This window comes from Podarcis tiliguerta (genome assembly GCF_965153285.1).
Source record: "Podarcis tiliguerta genome assembly, chromosome: 14".
Classification (NCBI taxonomy): domain Eukaryota; kingdom Metazoa; phylum Chordata; class Lepidosauria; order Squamata; family Lacertidae; genus Podarcis; species Podarcis tiliguerta.
Window position 1 is genome coordinate 43,945,427 of NC_139547.1, and position 15,311 is coordinate 43,960,737.

Consider the following 15,311-nt stretch of genomic DNA (forward strand, 5'->3'; position numbering starts at 1 on the left):
TTAGTGAAACATACAAGCCCAGGTTTGAGATTTGTCTCCCCAAAATAAACCACGACCCAGGTTCACATGTAATGCCAAGTGTTGAAACAGATAGTCCTATCTGAGGACTTTGATTCTTTTGAAAAATGCCAGTGAGACACTGTGCCCTAGAAGTGCTGAATGTAACCCTCTTCTTGACATGAACATAGAAAACTGGGCACCCAACGGTTCTCGACTCAGTCGCCATTAAGTCAGGCACTTGGCTGAGGTCAGCGTACATGCTGCTTACAACTGCAATGGCAATAACCATAAACGCCAAATTACTAAGATTATTTTACAGGAGGTACTTTTGCTGAGTCACATGGAAGGGTCTAACTCGGAATTTATTTACTTTTTAAATTAGGTCTATAAAGGGCTTTTATAAACCTCTGATGTACGGCTGAGCCTAATGCCATTTGTAGCAATGTTAAAAGACGGAGTAATCGGTTTATGACGAAAACAAACAAAAACTTCTTGTCATGCCCCATGCTCCTTTCCCACGAGACTAGGAAAAAACAGGTTAAACATCTGCAGATATGACAATAAATAAATTCAAACAGCATTTTACTACTTTGACCCTAGCAACTTGTGTGCATGTTGTTTCAGCTTTGTCAGTCATTCCACAATAGGAGTCAAATTGCCCCCAAAAGATGAATGAATTAAAAACACTGAATTGCCATAAAACAAAGGACGGGGCACTGAAATACTACATGGCATAGCTATGCACTATGTGGAGCATGAAGACTGGCACAAAAATTTTTCGAATATTGTCGAGTGTTGTCTAGATGCATTTAATCCCACCTGATGGTAGAGGGTTAAATTCCCTCGGTGAAAGGCAGCTTGCAATGTGAGCTGATTTGATGGGGCTATACAGCTCTCAAAGACTGTAGACTGTTAGACAGACTTTTCACAGGTAAATGCAGAGATATTTTTTGTGCAAGTTGTGCACAGAACTGCTTGCTGCTGCAATCTGTAGCTCAGGGTAGGTAATGCCACACTGGAATCAGAAGGAAAATAAAGCAGGGTATCTGTGTTCCCCTCTTAAAGCTACACACAGAGAAATATATAGGAAGTAGCAGCTCTTTTGGAACTCCTCCTTCCCCAAAAACACAAGGATGATGGGGCAAGCAAGTGTGCACTCAGCCCCACAAATCCAAACATGATTAGTGCTGCAGGTCCATTGCCAGGGGTGCTCAATCTAGACAGGTCTTGGCTGGTGATAAAGGTGCTACTTGCTTTAAGACCTATCCCCGTCCTTGGGACTTTACCATAGGAACACATCCAATCTCAAGAAACCTGAGTCTATCCCATAGTTTGAGAATGACTGGGCTAACTTTTAAAGACTTTGTAAAGAGAAATTAAAGGATAAGTGATTGAAAACAGAATAAGGACCAATAATTGAACACAGCTGCATCACCCACAATACTCATGAAAAATGAATGGGCATTTTTTCAAAATTGTGTATACTGAGTGACACACTCTCTCTCTCTCCAAAATCACTTTTGCATTTTTGGCAGAAGCTCCAGTCAACCCTGCACTTTACCATCATGTAACTTTGCAGTGCATGTGGAGTTCTAGCCAGATTGCCATAACGAAGCTTGGGGTGCCTGTTCCTATGGCCACTGGACCTTTGCTCCACCACCCTGCCAGCTCGTAGCTTAGAGGAGGCACAGGAAAGTTATTGTTCATTAGCTCCTGCAACACTGATAGCAAGGACAGTTAAATATTCTCATACAACCCCAGACATTCCAGACCGCTGACCACGCTTGTAGGGACTGATGGAAACTGTAGTTCAGTAGTATCTGGAGAGCCAAAGATTCTCCAAACATGCTCTATACAGTGTTATGTAGAACATCATGGGTCGGCAAACTAAGGCCCGGGGCCTGGATAAGGCCCGCCAGGGTCGTAAATCCAGCCCGCGGAGCTTGCCGCCCGCTCGGTCAGGTTTAGCTCCAGTTTAGTTGTGCGGAGAGGCGCTTTCCCAGGACTACAAATTCCAACATGCTCTGAGGTTGCTCAGACTTCCACGACGCTGGCCAATCCGAAGCCTTAGCAACCTCAGGCCTCCCCTCCATTGGCCGGTTTGACGCAAGCCAGTGGCGAATGGGGACCCTTCCCAAGGCTTGCTGCTCCAATTGGGGCGAGGCGCAGGGCACGGCACCTTGTTGACGGCTAGCTCCAAGAAGGGAGGAGGAGAAGTGAAGGGGCGAGAATAAGCAGGAGGTGAGAGCCTGCGAGGAGGGAGGAGGAAGAGGAGGAGGACTCCTTTGTGCTGCTCGGTGGTGGCACATTAGCAGCATGGTCATGGACACCCCAGGGTAGGGGCCCTTCCCGGTGGGGTGGCTACGGCCCCTCCGCGCAAGCTGACCCAGCGCCAGCGGGGTGCCCCCTCCCCAGCCTAGCCTGCTCCGTCTGAACATGGTGAGTAGAGGTATCTCAGCCACTCTGTCTCTGAGGGAAGGAAGGCATGTGCGCATGCGGATGTACACTGGCCCGCCACAAGTTCTGAGGAACAGTGAACTGCCCCCCTGCAGAAAAAGTTTGCTGACCCCTGATACATGCACTGAAGAAGCTGGGTTTTGCTCACCTATCCTGCTCTTAGATTGTCCAGCTGTTTGCATTCTGAACTCAAATAGTCCCAAATCCATGAGTTTTGTTACCCTCTGAAAACTAGGGATATTTTTGTATTAATTGGGCTCCTGAAAAAATGTCAGGTGTGCCTTATTAGGTGGGGCATGTAATTGCAATCCCTTCCCCAACCACACAAAACCTTTAGACAGTTATAGTCAATTCTACACAGGGCAAAAATGACTGACAGGCAGATCATCCATTATTTAAAAAGGGTCCAGAAGTAAAATTGTTTTATGCAAATCCTCTTTTCCTGGAAACTTCTAGTCATACCTGCCTTTCAAATTAGACCTTCTTTAGGTCTAAAGTGAACATACAAATGATTAAAGGATAGAAATATGAAATAACCAAATTATATAATCAGTGAAGAAATGCAGAAATCTGAAGAATTCCTTTTGAAGTCTGTCACAAGCTGAAGCAGAAAAAGAGAGCCACATGTTACACTTTGCTAATGGTCTGCAGTCGTAAAGTTAAGCACACACTCTGATTTGGCTGTGTGATTTGTACCCGCACAACTCACTTGTAATGGAAACTGCAGGAGTTGAAACAGGATAAGCAAAACTCCAGAAGCTTTTTGGATTTTCTCCTATTGAGTCATTACATTTTCACACATTTGCTCCTTAGGATTAGTGTAAATAGAACTCAAGTCTCCTGCTTTGAAGACTTTCAATGAAGATTCACTGTCTTAAGTATTTTAAGTGACAGGGGAGAGGACTGAAGTCAAAGTGCAGTCAAACTAATGGGGCAGGTCAGAAAACAATAGAAAACAGATACGCGTTTAAACCTTGAAAAGGAAAAATGTTATCCTGAAACATGGATACTGACCACAGTACTGTAGAATGGCATGGGAACAGAAGACTCTTGCTTACCTATGGTGCAGTTTGTAGTTATTTTTCTCCGCTTGGGGTTGTGTCGAAGCAGCTCTAGCTCTCGTTTGGTTGGCTCCCACGTTGAATACTTCTCTCCAATACCTGAGTAATGAAGAGAAATAGATATGTACTTCAGAGGGTTGCTTGAAAAAGAGCTACAAGGGTACATTGCAACGTAAACTGTACCATCCATTAAGCCGGATTCCCCATACATATTACCCCAACAGTAGGCTTGCTTTTCTCTATAGTTCAGAAAGGCAGCAATTGACCTTCACACTATGTTCCCATAAACATGTACTAAAAGCACACAAAGGCAGCTACTTGTATAGAATTCCTACCCGTTTCCAAGTAACAGCTCTCTCTCTACTCTCCACCCGCAACAATGGGTGAAAAAACCTTCAATTAAAATCACAACAACAGATTGCCCTTCATGTGGGAATTTGTTTCGAGCACCCACCATTCTCTTTGGGTTCACAGAGGTCATTCTGCCGGCACAACTACTCATTGAAGCTAAATACAAATGGGCTCAAAAACAGCCCCACTGTGTCCAGCTCTGTTCAATAAAATATGGCAAATACAGCAAAAAAGCAACCCAACTTCTTAGACAAGCTACACACCTATGTTTAAAAGACATAACATAGAATCAGATATGTAAGAAGGGAAACCAAATAGTGTATTTCCAAAGAAAGAAAGAAAGAAAGAAAGAAAGAAAGAAAGAAAGAAAGAAAGAAAGAAAGAAAGAAAACAAAACACATTTTGGGGTGTATGTATCAAGGAACACCTTGTATTTCCTTGAAACTGTCACTGCAGACTGGATCTCCAGAAATATATGTCAGGACCCAAAGAACCATAAATTAAGTTATATGACCTGAAGGCAGCTTTAGACTCATCCTTCTCAAAGAATAGTCCCCTATGGATGGTAAAGCAGCTTTGAAACAGAGACGTTTCAAAGGCCATTCTGGTGATCAGTATTCAAAGAGAAGTCAAAAGATTTAATCTGGCTAGCATGAACCCCTTGGGTGAGTCTAAGCAGCTCTTTGGGTTCCAAGCTTCAGTTAATCTACATGCTCCTGAAAAAATATTTAGATGCACTGATTTTAATGTCTTAGGGAAGTTATCATCTCTCAACAAGAACAATAAATAAATAAATACCACCCTTATCTCAAAGAGCTATAGCTGAAAATTTGTCATTCCAACAAAGCAATAATGCTTGTGAGGAAGAAAAGCCACAGTTTGAAGAGATTGTTCTTTAGAAAGGATGTTAGCAAAATGGACTAGATGCAGGAACCATGTGCACAAGATTTTTAGTTTGAGATACTAAGGGACCAATAATGATCTAAGAAGCAACCCAACGGAGAAATGTGCAAGACTGGCTATTGTTAATCATAAAAGCATTTGGGTACTATTATGAAATGCACAATTGTAAAAATGAGGTTTAAAGCCAATTAAAGTTCATCTTGTTCTGTGTGGAATACATATTGCTCATAGTGGTAGTACAGAAAGCAATCAAGCAAATGCATTCTGCAAGACCAGGGTAAAACGGGTGGTAAGCATATATAGCAGGCTTCCTCAAACTCGGCCCTCCAGATGTTTTTGGCCTACAACTCCCATGATCCCTAGCTAGCAGTACCAGTGGTCAGAGATGATGGGAATTGTAGTCTCAAAACATCTGGAGGGCCAAGTTTGAGGAAGCCTGATGTACAGTGTGCTGTGAAGTGTAATACTTATTTGAGATTCCATTTTTAAAAAAATGTTTTTAGAAATATTCTTATTCCAATATTTTTTCATGGTTGTTTTTTTTTTAATTTAACTTGTGCACCACATTGGGTGCCATTTTTATGGCAGGGAATATGGCCAAAAAGAACTCCACATAAGTGATCGTCCAATAAATGGAATGTTCCTCATGCGAAATTCAACAAAGCATACATCCCATCAACATCTTTTTCTCCTAACAATTGAAGGGAATAAGAAAAATAAATATGACCCACAAAAATAAAGGGAAAACTAATTCCCATGAAATACTGGGCTAAGCGGCTACAGTGTTTCAGTACATTATACAGTCTGCATTTGCAATGATGAATGAGGTACCATTACAAATACGTACCCACAACACAACTACTTAGCCAGATGCTTCTTGCTGGCATCTTCACTACAGCATTTAAAATTGTCCATCAGCACATATATTACAGAAACTCATCTGCTCCCACAACCCAATGCTGCTTTAACTAACTGAAAACATTATAAATCTAATATGAAGTTAGCATGAAGGAGTTGACCTGGTACAGCCTGTTAAAGAGGCTTCAGAACAAAAATTATAAACAAATATTCAGTATGTAAGGAAAGCATGTATTAGGGCAAATCAAACAGAAATAGGCATACACGTTTGTGTGGATTAGTGCCCAATTACTTAACAGAAACAATTGGCCAGCTCAGTAACAGAAAAATAACCACACAGTTATTTACATGGACAAATATTTAGAGCAAAACAGCTTGGTTTTCTAGGTTCTCTTTAGAAAATGAGTTTTGTTCAGTTTTAGAGTGCAAGCCAACTGTAATGGCACCTTAAGTGGTCTCCTGTTTCTCTCGGGAAACACTTAAAACAAAGCAAAGTACCACTCAAATAGGTAAGAATGCTGATGCCAATATTTTAGCAGATATACAACTGCTTTTTCAGCACATGGTCTGTTGTGACACAAAATTAGGTGCATTAATATAATGACAACAGTAGTGACTAACCTAAAACTAGAATCACAGAAACTGCCAGACTGAAAATGATCAAAGAATACAGTGGTGCCTCGCAAGACGAAATTAATTCGTTCTGCGAGTTTTTTCGTCTTGTGAATTTTTCGTCTTGCAAAGCACGGATATGCATTGACGGTTTCCCATAGGAATGCATTGACGGTTTTAAGAAAAAGGCGCAAGACATTTTCGTCTTGCGAAGCAAGCCCATAGGGAAATTCGTCTTGCAAAGCAACTCAAAAAACAAAAAACTCTTTCGTCTTGAGAGTTTTTCGTCTTGCGAGGCATTCGTCTTGCGAGGTACCACTGTACTGTAAGCTCAGTACTCTCCAATTGCCAGTGGCTGCTTCAGACAGAGACTTTTAGTAGTGTTAACCACAGAAGCATTCGGGGATTGGTTCTACAAAGTTACAGAAATTAAAAGGAATATAGAGATAACTGTGTGTAGCTAAGGTTTTTCGTCTAAATGATAAAAACACCACACTTTGAATATAAAACTGTCATTTTGCAACGTAAAATCAGTTGGAAGGGACCTTGAAGGACATCCAATCCAAACCCCTGCTCAGTGCAGGGTCTGCAATGCAGGATGAGACTCTAGCATCCATGGTAAATGCCTATCCACTGAAGGACAGCCATCATCCTCAAGACAGCCTGCTGCACTGTTGAACAGCTCTTACTGCTTAATAGTAACAAAGCATTCACAGAGCTCTCCCTGAGCATTCCAAACAGTTCCAATGTATTAGGAAAGCTAGTTCAGCATAGCGGATAAAGGGCAAGACTTGGATTGGAGAGACCTAGGTTCAAATCCCACCAAACCAATGATGCCCACTGGGTCATCTTATGGGTTAGTTAGGCAAATAGTCTTAATGGGCTATAAAAAGCTTCTTCTATAATTTATCATTACATCCTTAAATTAGATGAGTATTATCCTCGTACTGCAGGCAGGTGTTGAAGATGAGAGACAGCAGCTTAATGGAAGCCCTAGTCTTATGCTGAGATGGTTAGATCACACTCTTTACCACTACACTAACATTCTACATTCTCATGTGCTTCAAATCTAATTCTTAAAATGCTATTACCATCTTGCAGCCAGTGATATAAAAATACAGTATTTACTTGAATGAAAAGCGCACTTTTTTGGCCAAATTACGTCACAAAATTTAGGGTGGGCATCAGATTTGATGGCACTAACAAATACTTTTTTGGCTTCAAGGTTTTGGAAACTGAGGTACACATTAGATTCGATGGCACATTAGATTCATGTAAATTTGGTACACTGGCCTGCTGTTTCCATACTAGGATAACAAACAATATACCTCAACATTTTCTCTTTCCTTTGCAATGTTTTTTAAAACACACACACACAACCCTGGGGACTCATGAAGGATATCAGCTGAACTCTAAGTAATATTTACAACTATAAGTATGCCATACAACCATTAATGAGACCTGGCTGCATGTTTAGTATTGGGCTATCAATGCCAGACTACAAGTCACCAATTTATAATTTTTGCCCAGTGCAGCTGTTTTGCTCTTTCAATTTAATTACTTCTTGGGCCAAAGACAAGCGCATATTAACACATTTAACAGGTTATTTGATTACAATACACAGAATACAAGGTTTAAAAATACCTTCACAAATATTTATTGTTGGGTATTATTCAGCACTGTTAGTTACCTTAAAATGAATTTTGCATGAAACATTGTATGCTATGATTTTCTTGTTCTCAAATCCACCACTCTTTCCCCCTCTTCTCTGTCTGAACTGCTTCAAAATATTAGTAGTCATTATTTTGAAGACTGACACAGAGGTTCTTTTAAAAATGCTTCAATTTGGCCAGAACAATGTTTAGTTTTGCTTTCAAAAAGTGAAAGGCCTATTTTGGAGTAGGTCAACCATAGAAAGTTCATGCAAAAGTTTACCACCCTTTACCTCCTGATGCACATTCTCTATAACAAGAAAGCAATCTATAAATGAAAAAGCGGCATTGTAAACCATGATTCTTGTCTTAAAATGGCAGATAATCAGCAAAGGGACGCTTGTTAGTGAAATGCGTCGCCAGGTCACACTTCTTACCTGTCATTGTACACTGGTAGTGAGAAACCATTGTTGGGGTGAAGGCTAAAAAAGAAAAAATTAGGGAAAGCAAACTGAATAACAAAACAAATGTGTGTACATATACTTGTGTGTAAATAGTTACAGATATACATACTATATGTGTAAACAGTGTGTGCTTCTAAAGCTGGTACATTCTATGAGATAATCACACAGGGAAAGAGGTGACACTTTGTAGGAAGGGAACAGATTTCTTTTCTGCTATGCTTAAAAGTAGATTTATTCTATCTTACCCTTAACTTTGCACAATCACAAGGGGTTACTTCATTGAAAGTAAATTTTAAAAGTGTAGGTTGGCTGAAATTTTATGAGGTGTGCATGTTAAGCAATCTAGCCTCTGAAGATAAATAATCTCTACATTTGTTGCTCCTACAACTTGCATTGGTACCCCATTTCCTTATTATTGATTTCTACGTTTTGATGGGTGGGAGGGCCAGGTATAACTAAGAATGAAAGTGAGCATTCTTTCAGCAGATACTTAAATAAAATCAAACCTTGTAGCTTCCAAGCCTTCCGTTGTTCTTCTTTGGCAATTTGTTCCATATCTTTGTCGTATATGTAATCTTGACACATAAAGCAGTATATACCCCCATACAAAAGGTCTATGGCTGCAGAAACATAAGGTGGTTGGGAAGGGGGTTGGAGAGAGAAACACATAAAAATTTAAAATTTAAAAATGTAGGCATTGGCTTCCATAATAGCATCTATACACATATCCCCTGACCTCAAAAGGGGGAAGGAAAAACAAAAATACCAAGTGTTACTGTCACATGACCCTTTTAACGCCAACAACCTTTTCTACAAACAAGTATTCTCAGACAAATTAAGGAATCAACATTTAAAATATATTTCTCAGATTCTCCTGGTAGTTAAAATTATTCATTGCTATGGACTCTCAGATTTGAACTCAACATGGACAACATGATAAAAATTCCTTCTTTTCAAAGGAACAGGCAAATCTCTAATAAGGACTAAGATACAGAAAACAAACAGCTTGCAAATAAAAAAGGCAGTCCACTAGTGTTATAAAAAAATGAAATATGTTCAGTTATAGAAAGCTGCATCAAAGCTAGGCTAGCGACAGAATTACTGTACTACTTCTGCCTGAGAGATTGAAGTGGGCAAAAAACTATATCCCAAAGCATTTTTTTTCTAAGATGAATATCAGCACATTCCTCTCAACATTTTAAGGGTTCTCAATTTGGTAAATAAATCACAAATAACATCTATCTCCATTGACTGAAGTGTAAAAAACACAGATTCATTATTTTCCAGAGTTGCCATGGTGCAAAAACATGGATCCAAGCCACTTATCCATTTAATCTTATGCCACTTGTGTCAACAAACGTATTCTGCAATTTGCTGGTGGTTTTGCTGTTATCCTATGTAAAATTTAAGAGAATCCATGGGCACCCATGCCTTGGATCAATGTTTTTATGGTGCTGACAAGCACTACATCTATGATTTTTACTGTACAGTCCATCACTGTTAGGGGTAGTGGTTTGGGGTGGGAAACTCATGTAAAATCAAGCAAATGCAAGAAGATCTGTTTTAATTCTACTGGATACGATTTTCATCCAGACACTATGGAAAAGCAAATAATTTGTGCAAATGTGTGCTCTCTTTCTCTCTTAGTCTGGGGAGGGGTGTAGCAACCAGAGGAGTTGTTGCCCACTGTATTCTGCTCCAAATGTTCTAAATATTCTAAATGGGCCCACATGTCCCCAGATGTCAATAAAATATTTACAGGTAACAACGTAGGTGTACATTTCTGGAACAATGCAGAATGAACAGTGCACCATCTAGAAAATGGTTCCCAAGCTTTTTCGGCCACTGTTCCACTTGGTTCCAATAAACTCATCCCCAGTGCTTCCTACCCCACCCTATAAAAAGCTTTATTCAAAATAGTGGTTTGTATGATCTACTAAGGAAGATTAACAACACAATTAAATTCAAAACTGTAACAACTGCACATTTGTTCAAAGTCTAATTTAAAATCTTTAATTTAATTAAATCAACAAAATTAATGAACTTGATCCAGCGATACCAGCTTCTCAAAGTCTGGTAGTCATTTACACCTCCCGACCCTAGTAAGAGTAACCGGACATGAGAAGGGGTGATTAATGCATATCAGTTCAGCAGACTTAATCTGTGACTCATCAATCTGTTGGCGTTCCTTGCTTGGTGTTACGTCTTGAATTGCTGAGTTTATTTAGAGGAAGGGAGATTCTTTGTACTTGTATGTATCTGTATCTGCAAAAGCCTAAAAACTATGTCCAGAACTGTTTTACTGATCTTCTGCAACATAAAACTATTTGGATCGTAAGCTCCTTCCTTGTGGTGAATTGTACTGGGAGCAACTTCCTCTGTGAATCATATCAGATTCCCAACAATATTTTGCTATCCCAATCTTCAAACAGCTCTTGAAGTCATACACTTCTTTAGTTTTCTTATATGAACTTCAAACCCTACAGGGCATTCTTATACAAAACAGATTCAATCTAATTAATCACCTGGTTTTTATTTGCTAATACTTACTTCTAAAGATGCACTGAACTCCAAAAACAGCCAAATCAGTCTCTTTCCAATAAAGACAACGCAAGCTATTTACATTTTTTACAGCTATTATATACACAAATCCATTAAGAAATTTCTGTTCAGACTGATGTAAGACACACACACAAAAATTCTTGCATCAGTTCCACATCCTAATTTGGCTTAGATTGGTGCCACACTGACCCATAAAAGATGGGAACCAGGATTTCAAACCTCCCATGGGTTCAGGTGGCTGCCAGTGTGTTCTGTCTCATTTTACAGATAAATGCCCTATTTCTCAGCTGATAATTAAGTTGACATGGCTAAAAACAGATACAGTGGTACCTCGGTCTACAAACAGCCCTGTAAACAAACTATTCGGTATACGAACTCTGCAAAACGGGAAGTAAGTGTTCCAGTTAGTGAACTTTACCTCGATCTACAAACAGAAGCTGAACGGTGGAAGGGCACCGGCAGCGGGAGGCCTCATTAGGGAAAGCACGCCTCGCTTCAAGAACAGCTTTGGTTTAAGAATAGACTTCCGGAACAGATTAAGTTTGTAAACCAAGGTACCACTGTATCTAATTCACACATGCCAGAAGTACAGTAAGCCTCCTCCATCAGAAGAAACCAGGTTGACTTAAATGCAATGCCTGCATGTAACAAGAGCTAAATGAACCTCAAGATACAACTCCAAGCTATTATAACCTCCTTTTTTCTCATCTTGTTTTGAAATAGAATGTGAACCACAAATATCCAATTTCAAATCTTCAGGTATAGCAGCCCTGAATTCTGAAGGACTTAATGTATGCGAAGGTTCAGAGCAGTATCTGAAAATATCTTAAATTAGATTTCCCAAAGCACGTTTTGAGAGAAGCTGTTCTTCCAACAAAGCCAATACACTGTGTTTCAATGGTGGCCAGGTACCTTTCATAAACTTTATCTTTAAAATAGACCATTGAAAGAAGTACCACTACAGGCATTCCAAGTGTGCACTGCTGTTGCTTCTAAACATTAGAAATCATTATAAGTCTAACCAAAGTAAGTTAGGGATATTATGTATCTTAATCTTAAAAGATGACTATAGTAACTAACCTACAAACTAAGGTTCCTATCCCTACCCTTCTTGCTTATTATCAGTGTAGATTTAAAAAATAAAATGCCAATTTTAACTGTTACATAGAATATGGTACTTGCTTATATAACACATACATACAAATTAACTGTTGCCATAGCAATAGGGTGGGTGGATGTTAGGAGCCTCATGAAGTGATATCTGAATGTTATATTTTAAAATAGTCAGATATTTTCAAGTGAATTATCATAGCCCTTTATATATATCATATACTACAATTTTATATTAAATCAAGGAAACCTCTGCAATTAGTTTAAATTTAAAAACAGAAGTCAATTATTACAAAGTCCTCCAATATGTTGTATGCAGTATGTGGAGTTTTGAAGAAAAAATTGGATATTTATGGCTCTCATTTTATTATAATCTTGCCTCATGAAGAATTTTCAAAACAAGTTGGAACAAAACAAGATGGAAAGGTGGAACAAAGGCTGTTTTTTAGCTTGCAATTACTTTAACTTCTTCCATTAAGACCTATTTAGTACTCAATATCTCTGAATTGACACCAATTTTGCAAGATGATTTTACCCAAGTATGTTTAGGGATTATGGGGCCAAAGCCTTCATCAAGCCTTAGAAACCTTTTTCATTAGCAGTACATGTGACAAGACAGCTTTGCTAACAGATTCCCTGGAAGCAATCAGTGAGATGGCATTTCAAAAAAGCCTTTCCTGTATAACTTTGAGGCTCATGATACACATTGCCAAGTCAATCACTAACAAACTGAACCTGTACATTCCCTCTCATCTGCTCTCACACATCGCTGTACCTGCAGCTATTATCCCAGCCAGTTACTGGCCGAGACTAGCAACATGAATTTCCTCATGCCTCAGCTCCTCTCTCAGAAATAACAGCCAATATTTTGGTTGGCTGCCCCACTTCTATAACAATGTGCACTGTAATGTCCAACTTTTTCCCCTTTCAAATAAGGGGTAAAGGGTAAAGGGACCCCTGACCGTTAGGTCCAGTTGTGCCCGACTCTGGGGTTGCAGCGCTCATCTCGCTTTATTGGACGAGGGAGCCGGCATACAGCTTCCAGGTCCTGTGGCCAGCATGACTAAGCCACTTCTGGTGAAACAGAGCAGCGCACGGAAACGCCGTTTACCTTCCTGCCAGAGCGGTACCTATTTATCTACTTGCACTGCGTGCTTTCGAACTGCTAGGTGGGCAGGAGCAGGGACCGAGCAAAGGGAGCTCACCCCGTCGTGGGGATTCGAACCGCCAACCTTCTGATTGGCAAGCCCTAGGCCCTGTGGTTTAACCCACAGCGCCACCCGTGTCCCCAAATAAGGGGTAGGGGTCCAGATTTTCAAAATGACTATAGTGCCTCCTGCAAGACAGATTTTTGCAAGGCTTAGGTGTGCACATTCAATGTAATATAAGCCCCTGTGGTGGGATATATAGAAGCCAAGGACACAGCTGAGAAGACCCTGCACATTATGGGTGTGAACCCCAAACAAGCACATACTGGTTCTTTTCTACTTTATGTTCTTCTGTATATTCTGTTCTACTCTCTTACAAAAAGGGCAAGCATTTGAACTTCATCCCTCCCCCTAGGAACTGAGTTTTGTTTCTCCCTTATTTTAAGTACTTCATTATAGGATGGCCCCCACAATTTTCTATATATGGGGTGTTTTTACTTAAAAAAGCTCAACAACTTTGGCTCCATCCCTCCAGCAAAAATCCTGGCTGTGCCCTTGCTAGGATGTTTCATAGTTGGACAGGGGTTTGAACCTGGATTTGCCACATCCAGTCACTGAACCACATTGGCTTTCCAACAGAGAAAAGTGCTACTGTGGTAGGACATCTAATCATCTGGTGTCAAACACAGTCACAGATGATGGTGGATCTGAAATAGGAATGAGGTTTCCTCGGGATTCAGGATTCTGCTGTTGAAAACTGCCTTAACTGTCTTGCATTCAGGCAGAAGAGTCTATCTATCTATCTATCTATCTATCTATCTATCTATCTATCAACTGTATACTGCCCTTCACAACATAAAAATACAAAATGAAAACACAAAATGCATAACAAAACAAAAACAAAATGAACCATTAACTCCCCTCTCTCACACACACATTTAAAAAGGCCCAGAATCTGCCACATGCCTGGTTGAAGAGTAACATTTTTGTCTGGTGCCTAAAAATATGTAATGAAGGTGCCATGCAGGCCTCCTCGAGGAGAGCATTTCACTGCACGTAAGGCCCATTCCCACACTGCCACCCTCCAGACCTTTCGTGAGGAAGGTGCCCAAGGAAGGGCCTCAGATGACCACAGGGTCCGGGTTGGTTCATATTTGTGTCCATTTTCCTTTTCGCACAAAAGGTCCAAAAGGGGTTCCCAAGTCAATGTCAGCAATAGTTTTTCTCTAATTAAAAGTATCGACTTTGCCTCCAACAATTTCAGAAACCATGCCTCCATATTAAATGGTAAATGTTTCCCTCTTGGCACACATAAGAGTCTCTCTATGATCAAATGTTGAGATAATATTCCATAATTCTTTTGTATCCATTGGTTTACACCCAGTTTTGTATCTTCAGTTCCCATTTCCTGTTATGTCTGCCATGCTTTCCCCATGTTATCTATTAATGACTGTTCCATTTGTGGTCCTTCCATTCTTTTTCTGAACCCCCCCCCCCCCAAGATTTAATAGCTTTATCCTCTGGGATTACTCTAAATTGTAGATGGAACTCTTTCTCTCTCTCAATTCCATCAATGTCAGATTATCCAGATCTTTCTCCATCCATAACTTCATAGTTATGCATAGTGGGTTCTTCAGTTTCATCAGTTGTCCCTTCTAGTTTTGCCATAGTTTCAGCTCTCAGTCCTGCCAGTTCCTTGTCATCTAAAGTCTCTATGTCATATCTGATTCCATTTTCCATTTCATTCATCTCTGTTTAATTTCATTCCTCACTTCATTGACTGTTCTTTTAGTCTTGTCAATTTTTTATCTATTTCCCCCCAAGCCTATATTGTTTCATTGAGAGAGATTGTCTGCTCTGTCATCATCTGCTTAAGAACATCCACAGTAAGCAAGGACCCTGAAGATCTCCTATTTTCTACCTCTTTTTCCACCTTCTACCTTTTTTTCTTATTTTTTTCTTATTCTGAATGGGGAGGCTATTTTCCTGCTTCACTGAAGTTATTAGGACTTCTGTCCCTTAATGGCTCCCATCACTTCAGCAGCATCACAAGGTTAATTCCATTTCCATGGATATAGTGTCAGTTGGCAAACTAACTTTCAATTTCTTAAACACACTTTCTTCAAATAAAAA

General features: G+C 39.9%; 1 protein-coding gene across 3 annotated transcripts in view; it reads right to left on the reverse strand.

Moving 5' to 3' along the window:
• The window catches only part of USP22 (ubiquitin specific peptidase 22), a 101,363-nt gene that overhangs the window by 51,601 nt on the left and 34,451 nt on the right, over positions 1-15,311 (reverse strand). For 2 of the 3 annotated variants that reach the window (XM_083413581.1, XM_083413583.1), the window contains 3 exons: positions 8,865-8,978; positions 8,332-8,376; positions 3,516-3,617 (listed from right to left, as the gene is read on the reverse strand). In XM_083413581.1, coding sequence (XP_083269707.1) covers positions 3,516-3,617; positions 8,332-8,376; positions 8,865-8,978 — 261 coding nt within the window. The remainder of the gene's footprint in view (positions 1-3,515; positions 3,618-8,331; positions 8,377-8,864; positions 8,979-15,311) is intronic. The other variant, XM_083413582.1, reaches the window with a different exon arrangement.